The sequence below is a fragment of the Planococcus citri genome, chromosome 4 (genome assembly GCF_950023065.1).
Source record: "Planococcus citri chromosome 4, ihPlaCitr1.1, whole genome shotgun sequence".
NCBI lineage: Eukaryota > Metazoa > Arthropoda > Insecta > Hemiptera > Pseudococcidae > Planococcus > Planococcus citri.
In genome coordinates, this window is record NC_088680.1 from 11,374,604 (window position 1) to 11,396,760 (window position 22,157).

A 22,157-nucleotide genomic window follows, 5' to 3' on the forward strand; every position below is an offset into this window, starting at 1 on the left:
TCGCGATTGACGAAAAAAGGCCACCTCTGCATGTGCCTTTAACTTTACACGTATACCTAGTCTACATTGGTAAAGGTGTATTTTTTAGAAGAAAAAAAACTCATTAGTCTAGGGCCAGTCGATAACCTCGCACACGTTCCCATGACTTCCTCATGCGACGAAGGTAGCATATAGATTGCGGATCTGCTGCGTCTACAGTATATGTAGTGATGCAACCTCCAGGAAGCTAAAAATCGACAGTTCGGTGTATATTAATGACCGATCATCGTGCAGGGGTTCCTTATTCGCGTAATCTATTAATCGTCTTGTGTAAGGAAAAAGGTAAAGAGTATAAAAGAGAAGAAAACAAAAACAGACAAATACCTATATCGAATGACTTCCACTTTTAAAAAAATATCTATCAAAAGCAAAAGTCATTTATCTCAACGACATCATTAAAGGTTTACGCGGAATTCGAGGAGCTGTTTGCTGCTGAGTTACGAGTAATTATCTCCATCAAACAACTATACCTACTCTTTCTTCTTACCTGTTTATTTGCAACTCCCCGGCGGTCAGTCTTTTAGTATTTTTTTCAGTATTGTGTTGTCTTTTATTCTGCAAGATTTCGCCTACCGGGTAAAAGAAAAATAGCATACTGAAGTGAGACGCATCAATGCTGCTGATGCTAGGCATAAATAATAATTTGTAGGTGTTCGCAAACACATGCACGCCTCAAGTGTAGGTAGAGAAACAGAGAGAGTGAGAGAGGAATTACCTTTCTCTTACGCTATGAGAACTAAACTGCCATCGATCGCGGATCAAGATGGAAGATGGCCCCCGAAAGATAAATCCGTATCGAAGGCGGAATCGACCCGGTTGCGAAATACCATCGCGAGCCTGCAGATTTTCAGACTTACAAATACCTATCTATCGAACCTACAAGGTTGGCTAGGGCTTTTTGAATGTACAGAGTGTTTGATAAATGCTGCCTGAAATGTGACCAATGACTTGAATTTTTCTGCCAAAGAATCTGGCAGGATTTACGGAGCATGCAGTAGCTGAAACTGGAACTATATTACGAGACGATGTTTGAAAAATTTCGTGAAGTGAAAAGGATTGCGTATTGTAGGCAGATTTGCATATTATTATTCTGTTATCTCGAGCTTTACCTCGCTCTCTGCCTCTGTAGGTACCTGAAAATATCTACTTAAAGAATAGATAATCTAAATACGATATTATTTATGCGAACGGCATAGGCAGGTATTTGGTCTGAAACGTGCAATTATCTAGAAGAAGTTTCACCATTGAAAATGTAGGCACAGAGATGCTGAGCTGTTTTAGATGAGCAGTTAAGAAGTAGGTTCTCGTATCTGTGGCTTAACATAAGGCAGCCACCGACGCCACGAGCCACGAATGATTTTTCTGCTTATAATATCGCGACACGACGTTGAGGTTGAAATTGTATGGTATACTTACACAGCGTGGGTATTGTAATGAAGTGAAATCAGAATTATAACGTGAAATTAGGCGTGTCCAAGACGATTGGATTACGCGAAGACCGATGGCAGGAAAGTAGAGAAGTAGAAATATGGGCGAGTTTTATTATATTAGGTATGAAGATCTGTATTGCAACAAATGATCGGTTTTGTTGGGTATCCTACATCGTAATAAATTGTGGCTTTGAGAAAAGATGAAAATTTTTTGTGTGGGGGTCGTTAAAAAAAATATGCCTCGTCAATTAATTATCATGCGGAGTTTCAAGTTCTCTCAAAGTCAAAATGATACTCTTTGCTTTGGTAAAAATGTTGAAATACGTACTCACCTATCAGATTGTGCTGACTTTAGAATACCTGGAAAAACGAAAAAGCCAGTGAATTTCGAATTTTTGGGAAAATTTGGGAACAAAAATTGAATTCAGCACGTATAAATTTAAAATTACCTATTCTGTGACCCTTCCGATCGATTTAGGCTCCTATTTCTGAATCCGCCTATGTCTGTTCAAATCCAAAATTTCTTCCAACGCAACGAGCGATTATTTTTGAAAAAAAAAATCAAAATTCAAACAAGAGTAATATGTACATTATGTACTTTGATTTGCACCTCATTTTCGACCTTTAGAGTCGATTGATGATAGAATTTCAGGATAAATCTTCATTTTGAACCATACCTACTCGTGTTTACGACACTTTTTTTTACAGATATGTAACTGGAGGATTCGAAATTCCGCTGGAGGCTCCAGAATGGCTTAAAATTGTCCGAAACAACTTCAATTTAATTTAGACCGAAGGGAGGGAGTTTAAGTAGGAACCATGCACACTGCATATCAAATTTCAGCCTTTTGAAGTTCAATATTGAATACAATTTTTTTTTCATCTTCAGTCAATTCCTAAAAATTCCCCAAAATCGAAGTAAAGGACTGAAAGATCTGAAGTTTTGGCACATTGAGCATTTTTGTACATGTATGTTATTCTTTCGATTTAATATTTTTTTCGACTTGAAAGTTTTATTAGTTTGGACATCTCCCGAGTCTCGACTCTTTCGTTAGGGGTATTTCCACCTGCAATTATCAAAGAATCATAACTTCGAAAAAAACCGTTTCCTGGCTTGTGAAAAAAACTAGACAGCTAAGCTTGCTTAGCTGCAAAGTGTGCGTAGCTAGCTGCCTTTTCTACAGCTATAACCGTTATTACATCTAGGTAGTGCATAAGTGAATCAACCATGTCACAGTAATGAGAATTTTTGAAACTCTCACTGCTTCAAAATAATAATTGTTTTTCAGTGTTTTCATATTTTCCAAATTACAATAGTAGGGTGGTCCTTATTTTCGAATTTTCGAATTTTTTTGATTCCTCCCCCCAAAGTTGTTCCCTTGTGTGAGAAAATAAATCCCTGAAAATTTTAGCCGGATCGGATAATATTAACCCGTGCCGCAGAGCATCTGAAATTATAGAACTGGTAGACCGCGTAGCCGTTGATTTTCCCACGAGAGCTGCGCGGCATTGTTCGTGTTTTCCCCTAACACGCATATTCCATAGTTTTATGTTCGGCTGGATGCAGTGAAAAAATTTTTTTGGGAACTGTTTGTTTCGCCGCGGACGTTTCGCCGCGGACATTTCGCCGCGGACGTTTCGCCGCCGCCGAAAAAAGGTCATTTATGAAAAAGCGATCGTTTCGCCGCCACGGTGAAACATTACGTAATGATAAAAAATGAAATTATGTTTGATAAAATTATAAGTAGATATGTAATTAGAAAATTATTCACATTTATGGCATTCGGGGATGAGCCCCCAAACGATTTTTTTCAGGTTCTGGGTTTCGGAGCTTGGGCTTTCAATCAAAAATTTATTAGGTCTTGGGCTTGGATTGGGGCCTAGGAAACTTTGGGTTTGGGTTTCAGGGCTCAGTGTCCAGGGCTTGAATGAAGTGTTCAGGGCTATTCCGGGGTTTTTCAGGGCTTGAAATTGAGGGGTTCCTTGGAAAAGGGGCCTTAGTCTTTTTTTTTTTTTTTTTTTTTTCATTTACAATTTTGAATGTATGAAAAATTATTTTTTATATTAATTTCACCATATTCAGTGATACATATATTTAACTGTCTTCCATGAGAAAAAAACGTAAAACGAATTGGAAAATGTTAGCGTGTAATAAAATTTTGCAAGTGCATTTGAACTTATAAAAATCAGTGAAAAAAATAAACAATTGACCAAGGCCCCTTTTCCATGGAACCCCTCAATTTCAAGCCCTGAAAAGCCCCGGAAAGCCCTGAACACTTCATTCAAGCCCTGGACCCTGAAAGACCTGGACTACTGCCTTCATCACAGAACATCTCTCATTCAGCACGTACTTATCTACTTCTCATTTCAGTTCATTTCATGTATGAACAGCTGTGTATTTTGTAATACGTCACCGTGGCGGCGAAATGAACGCTTTTTCAAAAATGACCCTTTTTCGGCGGCGGCGAAACGTCCGCGGCGAAACGTCCGCGGCGAAACAAATGGTACCCAATTTTTTTTGATAAGAAGGTCTCCTTTGGCCCTCAAATAAAGATCCTAGAGTATAATCGGCATCAGAAAATATTTTGAAGTGATTGAGATACAATTTCTGAAAAATGCTCAAAATCAACATAAGAAAATTTCAACAATTTTCAATTTTGAAAATGTAATGCCAAAAAAAGGATACCAAACGATGTCAAAAGAAATTCCAAACCAGTGTTACCAATTTTGGATTGGCCGCCTGTCATAGCGATTACATCATTGCAGCAATATTTTGTTCATTATAAAAAATTTTGAGGCACATAGCCTTTTGGCATCATTTTGACAAATGTCACCCCTGCGAGCTATCAGGGAGCAATTTAAAATTGGTAACACTGGTTTAGAGTTTCTTATAAGATCGTTTGGTATCATTTTATGGTATTACATTTTCAAAATCAAAAAATTGTTGGAATTTTTCTATGTTGATTTTGAACATTTTTCAGAAATTGTATGTCAATCACCTCAAAATATTTTCTGATGCCAATTATACTCTAGGATCTTTATTTGAGGGCCAAAGGAGACCTTCTTGTCAAAAAAAAAATTTTCACTACATCCAGCCGAACATAAAACTATGGAATATGCGTGTTAGGGGAAAACACGAACAACGCCACGCAGCTCTCGTGGGAAAACACAACGGCTACGCGGTCTACCAGTTCTAAAACTTCAGATGCTCTGCGGCACGGGTTAATATTATCCGATCCAGCTAAAATTTTCAGGGATTTATTTTCTCATACAAGGGAACAACTTTGGGGGGAGGAATCAAAAAAATCCCAAAAAAATTTTTTGACCATATAAATAAGGACCACCCTATACAATAGGTATTTCAGAATAATTTATAAGCTTGTATTGCTTCTAAATTAAGAAATTTCTAGTTGTTTTTCATAGTTTGCATTGTTTTAAAATTTACAAAATTTCAAATCAATTTCTCGAATTCCCCATCGCTACAATTTCATAAAGTTTTCAATAAATTTTCAGAATTTTGCATTGCTGCTGAGTTAGGAAATTTGCAATCAAATTTTAGAATTCTCATTGCCTCTAAATAGTCAAATTTTGAATAATTTTTCAGAATTCTTATTGTCTTTAAATTAAAAAATTTCAAATTCAATTTTCAAGTTCATATTGTCCACAAATTGTAAAACGTTTAATCAATTTTTGGAATTTACGCACGCCATCTGTTAGCAGAATCAAAAAGCTGAAACTGGTTCGAGCGTCTATAGAGGTCAACACTGAGGAGCTCAGGGTCTCTAAACTACCCGGCTAGCTCCAAGGTGCTTGTGTAGATGTCACTAGAAAGCAACGGGAAACTACTAGTGGAAGCTCGAAACAACGTCGATTCCCCAGAATAATCGCAGTGGCAATAGGCATTCGCCTCGCCCTGTTAGGGTACCACAAAAATGCGATTTCCAATGTCCTGTAAAGGACAAGGAACCACGACGACATTGTCTCCAATTTTTCAGAATTCTCATCTTGTTCACAAATATTACAATACTTATTTCATATAATTTTCAAGTTCACATTATCTGCAACTTACAGAACTTTTAATCAATTTTTGGAATTCTCAGCGTCTCTAAATACAAATTTTCATATTATTTTTTTTAGAATTTCCATTGTCTTCAAATTTATAAATTTTCAAACCAACTTTCAGAACTTGCTTTTTATTCTAAATTAAGAATTAAATCTTATAAAATATGTTAAGAATTTAAATTGCCTCTAAATTACACGAAAAAAAATATGGGTAATTTTTACAAAAACATTTAACTAAATACTGGTATTTAGCACAATTAAGTACCAGATCCCATTCAATAATTTTTACTGTAATCGTATAGTAAAAATTATCATTTTAATAAATTTTGCTATAGGTACCAATAGTAAAAATCATTTTTTTAAAAATAATTTTTACTAAATCATGATAATAAAAATTACATGTTTCAATTGTACAATAATTAGTTTAATTACTCATTTTGAAGTAATTTTTAAATTATAAGTAAAAAGTTAAAAATTATTCATGTCAAGGTAATTCTTACTATGCCTACTTGTGGCTATAGGTAGACAAAAAATTAATGAAATGAATTTTTAGTTAGCAAATGATATCATAATTCATAACTCAATTTCAGCATTATTTAGCAAATGATATAATTCATGCTCAATTTCAGCATTATTTTTGCCCCATTATCATGTACTACATAGGTAGTAACTCCAAAGCATTTACCTATCCAATTTTCCTACGAAAAATCTGTCACCTACCTACTTACCTCACGGGGATTTGAACCCTTTGACTATATATACATGGACTGCTATCTTCATTGTCGCCGATGAAGCCAAAGTAATAGAGGTACTAGATCGGGAGCATCGGGAATTTTCATGCGCACGCAGGAATCCGAACCACCCTCGCACCTTCCAATCACGGTGAACCACGGAGCGACGAACACCCTCCTACGTTGCAACGACCGCTACACTCATTGCAACGAAATCTCGCGCATGCTCAGAGCCCATGTCTCAATCTAGTACCTCTAGTGCTTTGGCTTCACGATTCCCGTTCAACAACAATAGGAGATAGCAGTCCATGTATATATAGTCAAAGTTCAAACCTGGGTCCCTAAATTTCCTATTCCTACCTACATGCCCTATCCACTCAGCCACCAATTCACTACGAGGGTTAGGGCATTAAAATAATATATTTGTTTGGTAAACGCCCCACCAAACCACTCCCACTTGGAATTTACAGCTAACAGACCGGGGGTGTAACAGAGTACAATGAAACACAGCTGGTGATGGAATAGACTGGGGGTATAGCAGGGTACAATGAGCGGCAGGTGTTCTACAAATCCCCTTTTCCCTTTTTTAGGATTTAATGCATTCAAATAATGAACTAAAATTGCAATTACTCAGCAATTACCCATCCGAATTGAATGAAAATAAATCTATACCCTCCGCCTTAATGATTCTCAAATGGTGTCCAATAGGTACAAAAAACGGTTGGATAGCTTAAGAGTGTTGGATAGGTATTAGGAAAAAGATGAATAATTTTAGACTAGGGAGAGTAGCGAGTGTTGTAGGTATAAAAGGATTCACATATAGGATTATTGGGATGGGTATTTAGGATAAAAGGAAACCTACCTATCAACATAAAATTAAGCTCTATTGAAAATAATAATAATATGATTCGAATTAACAAGCAAGAAACCAAAAGAGAGGGGAGATTTACACATTATTTACAAAATAGGCAGAGCCTATCAAAACGACAATCATGTTTCGGACTTGTCCTAATTATATAATTCGAATTGTAATTATCTAAGAATTACGTACATTTCAACCTCAAGGGAGAAAATAGATGGTACTGTCTTAATAAATCTACTCCGAGATCATCTCATTTCATTAATTAGGTCCTATTAAGTCTTTAACTAGACTATCTAATTGAATCTAACCACTAAACCATTACCTTGGATATTTCGTACTCAGATTTTAACGGAGCCATTTACCTTGGCTATCTCTAAACCTAACTATGAAATAAGACCTATATTCTGACCGGAACTGGCATGGGATCAAGTCCCAACCATGCCGGTGTACTCGAAAATATGACTTACTCCATTAGATCCAATACTCGAATCAATCAGAAAAACATGTTCCTTTGAGCAAATTAACTTTCACGACACGAATATTAGATCATTGAAAAATAGTTTAATTAATCATTCGAATTAGAAACACTTTACATTGCAAATTGAATAATAAAAGATAAAAAAAAAAAACGGTCGAACATATATCACACGTTCTTACTATTTCATCGAACAAAAACATACTGTCGCTAGGTAGGTAAGTACCTAGCGTCATAAACTTTTCCATTTCCCACTCTAGATTTATTCTCTGACGTAAGCTCTTCGAATTCATGTAATAAGTACAGTCTATCCCATGATAGCAAGGGGTACTTATACTACATAAACTCTCCCCCCGACAAGGAAGAAATCGCCGAGTAGGAAAAGGAAAAGCTAGACTACACAAGTAAGAAACAGAAATACAATAATTTTTCTACTGATATGATAAATCGAATGACAAATGAAAAATCTAATAAACTATTTTACAAAACCTTCATAAGGAAAAATTATTCAATGATCAGATTTTTAAACAAAAACAAAACAAAACAAATCGAACTAAACACCAATAACAATAATTCGAATAAAAAAGAAAAAAGAAAAATAAAATATTTACAGAGTCATATCCGGGTAGATTTAGTCGCAATCGATAAACAGTACACAAAATTCACAATTTTCACGAGGAACACGTACAAAATACACGAGAAGAAGAAATACAAAAATTGAATTAAAAGTCGATATAATCTTCGTCATAACGGCAACCTTTGATCTTCTCGATACAATAATTCTGAACAGGTTCGAATTCAGCCTTGATGTCATCAGGAGTCGCTTCCCGTAACGTTCGCATTAATCCCTTAATTCGAATTTCTGGAACCTTTTCTTTACAACGAATTGATCGCAACCTTCGATTCTCCTCAGGACCCATGATCGACATATCCAATTTATCTGGGTCAAATCGATTAATATGCGGAATCAATTGTCTTCCGAGAATTATCGTTCCTAACTTTGGATCACGTCCTCTGGATACAGGGAAATCGGCGACGTAACAATTGAACAAATGTTCTTCTTCGACATGCCATCTGATATTAGGGGTTAATCGAATCGGAACGGTAGTACGTTTGTAAGAAAGCACTCGAACAAAATCCTTCCACGGTACGTACGTGGCGCGTGGATGTTGTAACTCGGTGAATTGAAAATCGACAAAAGGTGTTAAATTGTCGACGGCGTCTTGGCTGATTAACGAAACTGGCAACGTCGCATCGAATATTATTTCCAATTCCTGGCCACGTACGTTACCGAGTATGGTGAGAAGATGATTCACCTCCAGGTTCCTGTCTTCGTAGCTCCATCTCGGGAAATCGACGTACTCGTGAGGAAAAATTTCTTCAGAAACCGTTTTCCGCACAAAGTTCAAGTGGTTCCTCCAGCATAAAGCTTCAACTCGGGTACGAGGCCACTCAAACGTCTGTCTACGCACATAACGTGGAAAAATCGGTACCACAATATGGTAATTAACGGTGGTCCCTCTATTGAGGCCATTCCAGAGACGTAAGTAGAGTGAAGAAAAATCTGGACCGTTCCATTCGAATGCCATAAGTATATAATTTCTCGGATAAAAAGGCGGAACGTATGTCTTGAATCTCTGCTCTGGGATTTTGTCCGAATCGATAAGATCACGAGCGAAGTATTGTTTGCCATCGATTTCGGCGTAATTGAACCGTGGAAACGTTACTCGAAGATAAGCACGATCGTTGGTAGGGATGACTGGAACTGCTGCAGAAATCACCGCTGGAACATTCGAATTACTAAGTCTATCAGTGACTACATTTTCAACATCATTCGAATCGACAGGCTTCTTGTTATCAGATGAATTCTCGGATTTATCGTTGCATTTTTCATTCTCAGCATCTGAAGTCAGCGGTCGAACGAAGATGTGATCACTTGAGGATGCAATCACTGGAGGTACCAAATATGAAGTTGAAGGTGCGCTATCCGAATTCGCCTTTAATTTGGCCAACATGCTTTCAAGTGTGAAAGGTAGCGGTTCGTCGGTCGTGATTAATCGATGAGATGGTAGTTCACCTTCAGCAAAGTGAAATGTTACTGATTTCGGTGGCTTAGGTAACACTTCGGGCTCATGACGTTTGGCTTCTGGCAAACTTTCATCTGGGCTTTTCAGCTCAGATTTCTTCGTATCACATCGGGTAAGGCTGACGAATAATTCTCGTTTCGTTGAATTGATTATTCGAACATCGTCTTCGGAGAGAGTAACGTTGAGATCGTGAAATGTCTTATTTAATTTCTCGGAGTTTGATTCGAACACATCGTCATCGTCACCATCAGTCGTATCAAGAACATTATCGGAGTTCTCTTCGGCGGACTGAGCAGTAGCTGTGACGTTATCGTTTGCTGGAATTCGAATAGGAGCGATGACTTCCTCAGCATTTTCGACATGAACGGCGGGAATTACGTACGGTGGTAGATTCAAATCGTCGACGGAGAAGGCTCTTCGAATATTTATCGAAAGATTCGGACGAGCGAGAGGAGGCGGAGGTACCCAAAGCGAGGTGATTGAGTCAACTAAGAACGATCGTAAATTGATGATCTCAACCGCAACGGAAGACACCTGTTCAGATAGCCTCGGAGCCGGATCGGATATGACGCAGCGCTTAAAACCTTTTATCAGATCAGCAGCCAAGACGGTTAAGAGATACTCTCTGATATACAGCTCGATTCGTTGAAATTCGCTCTCTCTGTAGTACTCTGCCAGTTCAGGATGAAGATTGAGACGATCGATATAGCGGCGAATGGTTGTTTTAATCGGACAGGTGACCTCTTGGAAAACAATCAATAACGTCCGCTGCTGTTTTCCACGTACGTACATTACTCGTAGATCAAGGTCATCTGCTGTGCAAGTATGAGCAGCGATGTTCTGCATTTGTTGATTCTTTAGAGGATGCACGTGTCCCTCGAGACAACTCGCGTACATGTTATTCTGTGAACAAATTAAAATACCATTTTTCATAGATTAGAATAATTCTACGAGACTTTTTTATTCGAATACAAACTATTTTATAACGCTAAAATATAATTAAAAAAGAGAGAGGGAGAAAAGAAGACTAAGACAAGACGAGACTTAAGACACTACTCTATAGGAGGCGTTTCTGGATCATCAGTTGCCTTGTCGTATTTTTTCAGATGTCTAATGTTCTCACGAATGATGTAGCCGGGTCTATTTTCGTCTTCCAACTCGTAAACGTTGATCCAAGGTTTACTGACTATTTTATAAGGACCTTTCCACTGATGAGACAGTTTAGCGGCGACACCTTTTTCTTTCGAAGATTGGACTCGGTTTTTTACGAAGACACGATCCCCTTCTTTTAATCGAACTGGAGGATGAACTTTGCTAAAATATTCTCTTCTTTTCTCGATTTCTTTACGTTGATTATCGAATATCTTCTGATGGAGATTTTCAGGTAATTTCCGTTTCTTTACAATTTCAACGAGTGGATCAGGAACGAGTCTACCTTTAACTGCTTCATAGGGAATACAATATACATCCAGTCACAGCACTCTCAGTGTAATTGAGTTTTCGCTCAATATCAGGAATAATACGACACCATGCTTTCTGCTTATCACTGAGGTATTTTCGAATACTTGAACCTAATGTGCTCATTATACGTTCGGCAGGATTCGAATTTGGCGTATAACGCGATGTATAACGTATTTGAACATTCTTTTTGAGCCAATATTTTCTCCATAGTTTTGAAGAAAATTGCGGTCCATTATCGCTCAAAATGATCTTTGGGCAACCAAATTCAGCTATCCATTTTTCCATTCGATCAATGATATTCGTAGAGGTCACGACTTTCATTGGGTAAAGTCTAACGTATTTGGTGAAATGATCCTCTATTACGAATACATGGTCAACACCAGCTGTACTCGATGGAATCGGGCCAAAATTATCCAGACAAAGAATGTGATTAAAATTGTCAGATGTTATCGATTGAATTGGACCATACATTCTTGACGTAGTTCGCATTGATACCTGGCAAGATATACAACCATTAACGTATTGTTGCACTTGAGATGTCAGTCCAGGCCAGTCAAAATGCCTTCGAATGATTCGAATTAATTTTGTAATTCCAACGTGCCCATAGTCATAATGATAATGGTTAATGATATCAAGTTGGAGATTACTTGGAATAAAAATTCTCCATTCTTGGTCATTTTGATTTTGGAAAACAATCAATTTTAAATCATCATCAATTCGAACTCGTTCTGGTGCTTTTGCGATCCAATTTTGAACTGCTGTATCATTATTTTGAATCGAACGAAGTCTTCGAAATTCAGTATACAAACACTTCGGTGTTACATAATCGAATAGAAATATGGTGAAATTCTTATCGTTTTCAGTGATGTTAAATGAATAGCGAGACAAAAAATCTGCGATCGAATTATCAGCTCCAGCAATATGACGAATATTGATACGAAAATTATCCAGGTAAAGTAACCACTTTATAATTCTATTCGGAAGTAATTGATTTTTCTTTAAATAGGTGACTGCTATGTTGTCAGTATACAAGTTCACCTCATTTCCAGCGAGCAAATAATAATTTTTAGCCAATAGATGTACAACGGCTAATAATTCTAGCTCCATCACAGAGTAGGATTTTTCGTATCCTTTTAAGACTCTGGAAGTAAAAGCTATCGGCATCATAAGCTCTTTCCCATTCTTTCTATTCGGTTGCATAACAACACCTCCAATTGCCTTCGTAGACGCATCAGTATACACGTAGAAGGGCTTGGAAAAGTCAGGGTAAGTGAGAAGGGTTTCATTGGCTAATTCTTGTTTCAATAAATTGAAACATTGGATGTTCTCTTCAGTCCAAATGAAAACACCTTTTTTAGCAATCATCGCATATAAAGGCTCACACAGCAGGCTGATTCTCGGCATATATTCTCGGTAGTACTGAAACATACCGAGAAACTGCTGGAGGCACTTTACATCTTTGGGAAGCTCAAAATTCAATATCGGTTCTATCTTTTCCGGATCTACCTGTACGCCTTCGTCCGAAAAGATCATTCCCAAATATTTTATTTTTCTTCGACACCACTGTGTCTTACGGAGATTTAAAGTCATTCCCGCAGCTTTGACTTTTTCGAGAAAGATTCGAATATGCTCAAGATGTTCCTCTATTGTCTTCGAATAGATAATTACATCGTCTACGTAAACTCCTGTGAAATCTTCACATCCGCGGAGTACCAATCTCAAAGCGTAGACAAATGCTGCAAGGGAATCCTCCGTACCAAAACCAACTACTGTCATGACTAATGGAATGCCATCGACAGTGAATGATAAAACGCATTGTTGGTCATCGACTACTTTTATTTGCATAAAACCATTGTTGAAATCGAATATCGTAAAGTAGTTCGCGTTTTTGAACTTCATACGCATATGGTTTATGTTCGGAGGTTCTGTAGAATGACGATAGATATATTCATTCAATGGACGACCATCAAGACAGATTCGAACTTTACCACCTCCTTTGTCAACGTATACTAATCCTAATTTATAAGGAGACTGTCTTTCAACTACCTTTCCCTCTTCTTTCCACTTTCGGATGATTTCGTGGACTCCATCTTCATATCGATGTGGAATAGGCCTGGTTTTACACCAAACTTTATGAGGAGGGGGAAGTTTATTTCCCACAAAGGCAAACCTATGCTCGTAACAATTACATAGACCTATCCTGTTTTCAAATGGCTCATAATTGTTATATAGGTGCTTACGCAACGTACCTTTGTGTTTTTGAGATAATTCCGTGCCTTCGACAGCTTCTTCGATTTTGTAACGAAGCTCAGTTTCGATGACATACTCAGGATTCTCGCTAATCGAAAATATTTCTTCTGGTTTGATGAAGTTGATGAAATGAACCTCTTTTAACGGCTGTTGTTTAGGATCAGGTTTTAATTCGAAATTGACTGGAACTTTTTCAGCTTCTTGATATGGAATCGTGAACGTTCGATTTTTACCGGAAGTATTGGCAGGATCAGTTAATTCGATATAATTTTTCGCCGTAAAGATGACCATTTCGAATGCTCGCATTAGGTTGCGACCGATGATAAGCTGAGCGTTGAGGTCTTTAACAATGAATACTTGAATGTTATAGACGCTCTTATTTGGCTTTTGAGTAGGAAAGCTGATTGATAAATATGCCATTTTATTTATCTTAGGATGTGATTTTGTAGCAGCCAATGTAAACTTCTGGCCCATCCCTTCAGCTTTCACTTCGCTTTTCTTGTATTCTGGATATTCTGCTAAAATACGCTCGTAAGCGTTTTCGTTCATTAGAACGTGCGAACACCTGTTATCAATCAGAGCATCGATCTCGATTTTGCCAAATTGAACTTTGATTTTAGGTGAAATGTCTTTATTCGAATACTCAATATCGACTGGTTGTAATACGTCGATGATGCTGTCATTCAAATTGAATACTACTGGAGCATCTGTACGTCCATAAAGATGATCGAGATTTTCATCTTTCGGTTGTGGCTTTGTAGATTCGAATATGTTGATATGGCAAAACTTCTTCATAAAGCTACACATTTCGTATTGTAGTTTATTTAATTCGAATATTTTCCAACTTGCCAAATCTGCTTTAGCGGTCTTCGGATTAACGCCACCTTGATATAATTCTCTTTTTATATCGTACAAGATATTTCCTTCAGCCACGTATTTAAACCATCGCTTTTCATTTGGAATTAGTTCGTTGCGTTTTACAAATGGAGAAAACGCGTTCCAAAACAGGCATTTATCTTGCTTGCCTGCTGTAAAGTAAATCGTTTTATTTACTTCTTCGAGAGTTTCCCAATATTCTACTGTTGGAACAGCAAAGTTAGTCGGAGCGATCAAAGCGAGAACAATGTGCTTGAGTTGGTAATTATCACGTAATCGCATGATCAATTTTTCCAATTCCATTTGGAAAATCGAACTATCAAGCTTCTTGAATATTGATTCTTGCAATCCTAGATGGATAATTGCATGTTCGACGCCGGCCGGAATATCGAAGGTGTGTTCATCGAATAACTGATTGACTTTTTTAGCAGTTAAATTGTCACCAACTAATTTGTAATTTTCCAAATTACAAGCGGGTTTCTTATCATATTGACGCAAGAAACGGAACATGACGTTGCTACCGATGTAAAGTATTCCATCACAAAACAAATAAACTGGTTCTTTCTGTTTTGGAATTTCTGGAATGACTGGTGGTACAATCGGTGCATTTTTGGTATTTACAATGGAAGCATTCGGTAAAGTGAGCTTTTTGGTCGGCTTAACTCGAGTGAAGGTACTACTGCGACCTTTGGTAGCACCTTTCAGTAGTTTAAATCATTGGGATCGAATTCGCAATCGAAAGCTTCACCTTCAGGTTCTGGTTCATGTTCTTTCGGCTTCACGTAATCGACTAATTGATGATTTTGATCGATGATGTAAATTTGAGCATTAGGTTCATTTTCTACTTCCTTTATGCTCTCGATTTTCTTCAATTGGTATTTGCCATCTTTTGAACTGACGTATTTGAGCAGCTGACCCTTTTTAAACTTTTCAAAAGGATTTGGCTTATTCGAAGATGGCTTTGGTGGCTCTTTATTCGAACTGGAACCACTGGAAGATTTACTGGAACTTGAACCATCTTTATTCGAATATGATTTCTTCTCTTTGTCAAGCATAGGTTTCGTGACTTGATGATAATACGAAGATGCGTCAATATTCTTTTCTTTAGAAGTACCGGAGAATTCAAGTTTCGTAATTTTTTCAATTAAATCTTCAATAGAGTCGGTTGGTGAACACTCTTTGAAAATTTCTCGATATTTCATTCCAATTTTATTGTCTTCCAATAAAACTTCAGATACGTATTTCGCTTCTACCGAGGAGTTCCAATGTAAACGACGTAACCAAAAAGTGGCATAATCGACAGCACTCTGTTGAGGTTTTTTGACACTCTCATTGAAACATTTTAATTCATTAGAATGCTCACGAACATTCGAATACATTTTAATCAATTTGATCGCATTCTCATGCCATGGAGTATCTACTTTCATTTGTTTCTTGAAATTCAATAAATCTGGAGAATCGAGAAAATGATCGAATCCAATATTGTATTCTTGGTTGGTTTTAACTAGTTGACGAATCTCATTTTCGAATTCTACGATGAATTCTTCGACACAACGATGGTCTTTTCCAGCTGTCCAAGATTTCAAGCGAGCATTTTGAAGAATTGTCTTGGTAGCTTTGTTGTGATTCGAATTATCGACGCTGGAAAATACAACTGGTGAAATTTTCAATAACGATCTAGTACCAGGAATACCGAAAGAAAGCTCTTCGCTATCAGCTGCTAAATTATAGTTGCGTTTCGGTATTATCAAACAAGTAGGTTGAGGAACAAAGTCTTGATTTCGACCTCCACCTCCACCACCACGTCCACCTTGTTGTTGAGGTTGTGGAACGTAGATAGAGAATTGTTTAGCAACTTCTTCGGCAAAAGTGCTATTATTAACAGCCAATATATCACATAATTGTTTGGCAGAGACACCTCCGGTTCCAGTTGACGTTCCTGGAACTGGATCATTCTGGAGAGATTCCCGAGTATTCAATCTCTCGCGAAGAGACCTCTCAGTCGCTTGCAAATCAGCGTACTTAGCTCTCAACTCCTCGAGTTCAGCTTGCATGACTTCGTCGAATACTTCAGCAATTTCTTCAACAGGTATTTCTTCGCGAACTTCGTGATAATCACTGTCGTTAGAATCGTACGTCTTTTTTGTACGAGGTCGAAACGTTGGTTTTGTTTCTCTATAGAAACCAGGCGGATGTGAAATCGCACGTAAATGTGGGCCAACTGGAGAGAAAAGTTTAGCTCTTCTACGATGACGAGACTGACGCTTACTCTTCTTTTCTTCAGTTGATAATAATTCAAATTTATTTGTAATCGAAGTTGGAGATGCAGAAGCAATCGATGATGATGATGAATTCGACAAACTGCGAGATTTTCTGGACTTTTTAGGTAATTCGAATTCGTCGTCGGAGAAATTGGATCGAGTTTCGTTAAACTGGTCTCGAATACCGCGAAGTTCTCGTTCAATTGAATCGTCTGCTTCGGTTATCGTTTGAACAGAATCGTCGCTTTCTTCGTTATTCGAAATTTCGAGATTAATATCACTACTATTTATCGTAAAGTTGATGATAGCTGGATCGAATGATCGAATGTCTACAATCGAATCGTCGATATCAGCAACGTTGAATTCTTCTTCACTATTCACTGTATACAAATCGAATTAATGGAGACTCAAGCACACCAATGGCTTGTTCCGGTCAGAATATTCCTAACTAACTAAATCCCTAACTGAACCTAGTTCCCTAACTATTCGAATCCTTAGGTAATGGTTTTACATTCGAATTCTACTCTAACATTAACACAAACTAACCTAACAGCTCAAAAATACCTGACGTGCATGAAACAAATCTAAAAGGAAACAACTACTCACGTCAGGCGCCAGGTTATTCACATAACCAATTTTGGCACGTAAAATACTTTTGAGCTTACACAAATACACACAAAAGAAAAATACAACACATATCTAGACAAAATTCCAAAATCTTTACCTCAATCGAAGTCATAGTAAATATCAATACGAAAACAAGCGATTCCAAAAGGTAAACAAAGATAACGTATTCGGCTGGATCTGATGAGATACCGAAATCGAACAATAACACGAATAAATCGCACTTAACTCCACAAAATCCTTTACGTTAATCAATTACTCATTAATTACACGATCGCATCATTTATTCGAATTAAAAATCGCAAAAAACAAAGCATAAATAGATGAAAAATTACGCGACGCAAAATCAACGATGTTCATCGAATGAAAGTAGAAAGAATACTCAAAGAGCTTGTATCAAAACACTGCGATCGTTTGGAAATAGACAATAGAGATAAGCATTACAAAATGGCGACTCGACATCACAATAACAATACCTAGAAAAATATCCTACGATTCTTGGAATTTAGTCGACGCGAGTGTCGATTTTTCTACACGTAATTTTTTTTTTTTTTTTTTTTTTTTTTTTTTATTTGATTTTCTGATGATTTTATTATAAAAACACATACTAATACTAAGGCATATTTCAAACACTCGGGTGTTCGAACATATGCGGGAGAAGGGAAAATAATTTAGCGGCCTTTATTACTCAAACCCTGCCTTGCCTTAGCAATACAACGTACTTGAACGTAAATCTAGTTGTAACATGTTTTATTTCTAATGCTAAGCAATTCTGGTACTTTGTAGCAGCTGAAGAGTAATCGTTATCTCGTTCGTTTCTCGTTGGTACTCGTTGCATTCGATGGTCTGGTACTTTTCTGTTACATTTTTATCGCGTTAGAAGGCTAGTACAATTATGCACGAGTTAAAACATTCTCTCTCACACGCAAATACCCCTAGGAAGATAGGTACCTACCAATTCAGTACCTACCTATCCGAGACTGACCGAACTTTCCTATAGGCGAGAGAATGGCACATTGCGATAACGAGATAAAACTAATCTAGGCCTATTTGTTATTCGAATCCTATTTTCATGTTAAAATTTGAACCACATGTCCGAAAGGAATTTTGACACGAAAAGATCGAAAATTAATAATTTTAATTAGGTAATTAAACCTACTTACACACACTAAGCCCTAGCCCCACGTTGGGCGCCATTTTAATTTTATGTTGGATAGGTATTAGGAAAAAGATGAATAATTTTAGACTAGGGAGAGTAGCGAGTGTTGTAGGTATAAAAGGATTCACATATAGGATTATTGGGATGGGTATTTAGGATAAAAGGAAACCTACCTATCAACATAAAATTAAGCTCTATTGAAAATAATAATAATATGATTCGAATTAACAAGCAAGAAACCAAAAGAGAGGGGAGATTTACACATTATTTACAAAATAGGCAGAGCCTATCAAAACGACAATCATGTTTCGGACTTGTCCTAATTATATAATTCGAATTGTAATTATCTAAGAATTACGTACATTTCAACCTCAAGGGAGAAAATAGATGGTACTGTCTTAATAAATCTACTCCGAGATCATCTCATTTCATTAATTAGGTCCTATTAAGTCTTTAACTAGACTATCTAATTGAATCTAACCACTAAACCATTACCTTGGATATTTCGTACTCAGATTTTAACGGAGCCATTTACCTTGGCTATCTCTAAACCTAACTATGAAATAAGACCTATATTCTGACCGGAACTGGCATGGGATCAAGTCCCAACCATGCCGGTGTACTCGAAAATATGACTTACTCCATTAGATCCAATACTCGAATCAATCAGAAAAACATGTTCCTTTGAGCAAATTAACTTTCACGACACGAATATTAGATCATTGAAAAATAGTTTAATTAATCATTCGAATTAGAAACACTTTACATTGCAAATTGAATAATAAAAGATAAAAAAAAAAAACGGTCGAACATATATCACACGTTCTTACTATTTCATCGAACAAAAACATACTGTCGCTAGGTAGGTAAGTACCTAGCGTCATAAACTTTTCCATTTCCCACTCTAGATTTATTCTCTGACGTAAGCTCTTCGAATTCATGTAATAAGTACAGTCTATCCCATGATAGCAAGGGGTACTTATACTACAAGAGAACATTCATTGCAATTGAAATTTCAATTTCTCAAAGCGAAACCAATAGTGTGCTACGCACACTAAAACGGACAAAGGCATATAATTTTGAAAGAGAGATCAGGGTCAACATTTCTTCCATTTTTTTCACTATTCAAGCAAAGATTTAAAATTTTTTCTCAATTCTAAATTTCTAAATTTTCAGATTTTCCCTCCAATTTATTAGCTATAAGTAATGTCGGCTACCAATCAAGAAATTTGTTTGAAAAATTCAAATTTCTGCCAAAGCGTACGACAGCATAAGAAAAAAAAATTCAAAATTTGACTCGAAACGTGAAAAACAGGACTTTTTTTGTCATATTGCAATATGAAAAAATTTCAAACTTATAAAAAATGAAAAACCAGCCACTTTTTCAATATCAGTAAGTAAGGATGAAGGGCAGAGTTAACATCACTTGAAAAAAAATTTCAAAAAATGAAATCCCCCCCTCCCAAAAAAAAACCATAAATATAGAAATTTTGAAAATTAAGCTAACAGAAACAAGCACGTGATGTCAAACAAACAGGACGATATGAAAAAGTGGGGAAGAAGCAGAACTTTCAGAATGGCACATTTTCAAATATTACACGATTTTTAAGAGTACCTATGTTGAAACTTTTTTAGATAAGGAATTTTTAGGCTGAACGTTATATCGATTTTCAAGAAGAGGAACATTCAAGTTCCGAAATTTCTACATTAATTTTTTCGTTAGGTATGAAAAAAAAATTGCAAAAAAGCTGCATGTTTGAGTGGAATTTATTTTTGTCAGCAGGAAACGATATCATTGTTTTAACTTCCCAATTCCTAATTTTAAAACAAATCGCACATTATACGTATGTAGCAGCTATACGCAGGATTCTGGAGCCTCCAATGGATTATTGGTGTCTGCAGACCATGAAAAAATCCCATAACATGATCAAAATGAAGTTCTCAGTCCGAAATCATCACCAATCGACTCAGCAGGTCGAAAATGAGAGCATAAACCTTTCAGCAGTTTTCGCTCATGCATTTGGGAATTATGAATTTCACATTTTTCACAAACAAAATCGCTGGAGAAAATTTTTCGAATCTAACCTAAACAAAATAATTTTGGACAAAAGGGCATTAATTGATGGAAAAAGTAACAAAGATGCTAATCCGAGTTCGTATACGCGTTGAAATTTCAATTTAACCTTTACATGTGCATTTTTTCGAAAACTAGAAAAATTGAAAATCTACTATATACCTATACAGGCTTGCTACAGCTTATACAGGCCCGTTTCTGGAAGTGACATCGACTATCCGAGACCCGACGCGACGTTCCGAGGCCCGTTAGCGGGTCTCGGAACGTTTTCCTATTAAAAACTATATTTTCATGATGTACACACTTCAGGGATGCTATAGACAAATTTTTGTCTGGGACTCACAAAGTAGGTATCATACCTACAGTATATACAGCTTACCTTACTTCACCCCACACAGAAACTTCATACTCGCGTCATTCCTGTATAAATCACTCCTTGGAGATCGCACCAACGGCTCTAGACCAGGCTTGACAGCCGCTAGCAAGGCGCATGCGCGAACGAATTTACCAGGCACTCTTTAAAATTTTTCTAAGTGTCAAAGACGTGGGCCTCGGATCGTCAGTACGATGTACCGGGTCTCGGATAGTAAGCAAGTTCCATATAGATACAGGTGCAGGAGAGTTCATTCGTTCATAAGTCGTAGATTTATGTTTTTCAATTTTTTCAAAAATAGTTAATGGCTAGAGAAAATTTAGGATTTGAACTGGATCAACTAATTTTGAAAATATGTGCCTATGTAAATATGAATTTCATTTTGATCCTATTTGAGTAGAAAGTTACACAGAAAAAATGCTAGTTCCAGAGGTGTCTCTAAAGGAAAGATAAATGGGGCCTCAAAGAAGTGGCATATTCCAGAAAAAATCGAAACTCAATTTTTGAGCAACTCCCCTCCTCAATATGACCCTTAAGAGGATCTAACTGCAAATATAACTTCATATTCGTGTTCACCGAGTTCCATTCATATGAAAACGATACCCATATTGTTAATATTCTTTTGTCCCAAACTTGGGGGAGGGGGTGCCCATGGGTTCAAAAAAGGGGGTTTCAAGAAGTTGTTTTATTTTCGACTGTGTTTAGAAGCCCATGTGAAAATTTTCAAAACTATATCACTGGCAGTACTTAGAACTGCTCAAAACGATTTGGAACCAATCCATTTCCAATCGATGAAGGTTAAAAATAGAGTACCTAGGTTTCGGGTCAATTTAGTAAGATTTCGATTTTTTGCATTTTTAATACGCATTTTAATTTTTAAAAATTCACCGAAAATCAAAAAAATGAACTTTGGCACCTGTAGTTTTGAATGTTTTTTGAATTTAGCTGCGTCCAGTTTAAGAAAATTTCTGCCAGTTGGGATTCCTACCTCCCTTTATTACATTTTTAACCCCATTGCATACCTGAACTATTCGCCCATTGCACAATTTTCATCTTTCTCTGACACTTGTAAAGTTGTAAATTCAGAACACAAAACAAACATATAAGAGAGAGCATCGCAGAGGACACTCGATCCTCCGCGACATCGCGCAAGGTATACGTATATTGGATTGGATCTATACATGCTTAAGATCTAGACACGTATTTTTTTTGTTTCTTTTCTTTTCTGTTCTTTAGCATCATCCTCTTAGAATACACACGTAATTAACGTAAACGGCGGCCTATTCGGATACTTGGCGACGCCTCGTTCTTTTTCGAAAACAGCTATTCTTTTTTTAATTTCTAAATTACGTAATGTTACTGCCTTAGTAGTACGTACGGATATCTTAGGCTG

General features: G+C 36.9%; 1 protein-coding gene across 2 annotated transcripts; it reads right to left on the minus strand.

Moving 5' to 3' along the window:
• Positions 1 to 7,665: 7,665 nt before the first annotated feature.
• Positions 7,666 to 19,300, minus strand: LOC135842530 (uncharacterized). 2 transcript variants are annotated; one of them, XM_065360029.1, is made up of 2 exons: positions 17,259 to 19,300; positions 7,666 to 10,589 (listed from the first exon to the last, which is right to left on the minus strand). In XM_065360029.1, exons 1-2 carry the CDS (start codon positions 17,271 to 17,273, stop codon positions 8,322 to 8,324), a joined length of 2,283 nt encoding a protein of 760 aa, XP_065216101.1. In that variant the 5' UTR covers positions 17,274 to 19,300; the 3' UTR covers positions 7,666 to 8,321. The 2 variants fall into 2 exon arrangements, with proteins under 2 accessions (XP_065216101.1, XP_065216100.1); XM_065360028.1 differs by lacking the exon at positions 17,259 to 19,300 and adding an exon at positions 13,397 to 13,603.
• Between the last annotated feature and the right edge of the window lie 2,857 nt (positions 19,301 to 22,157).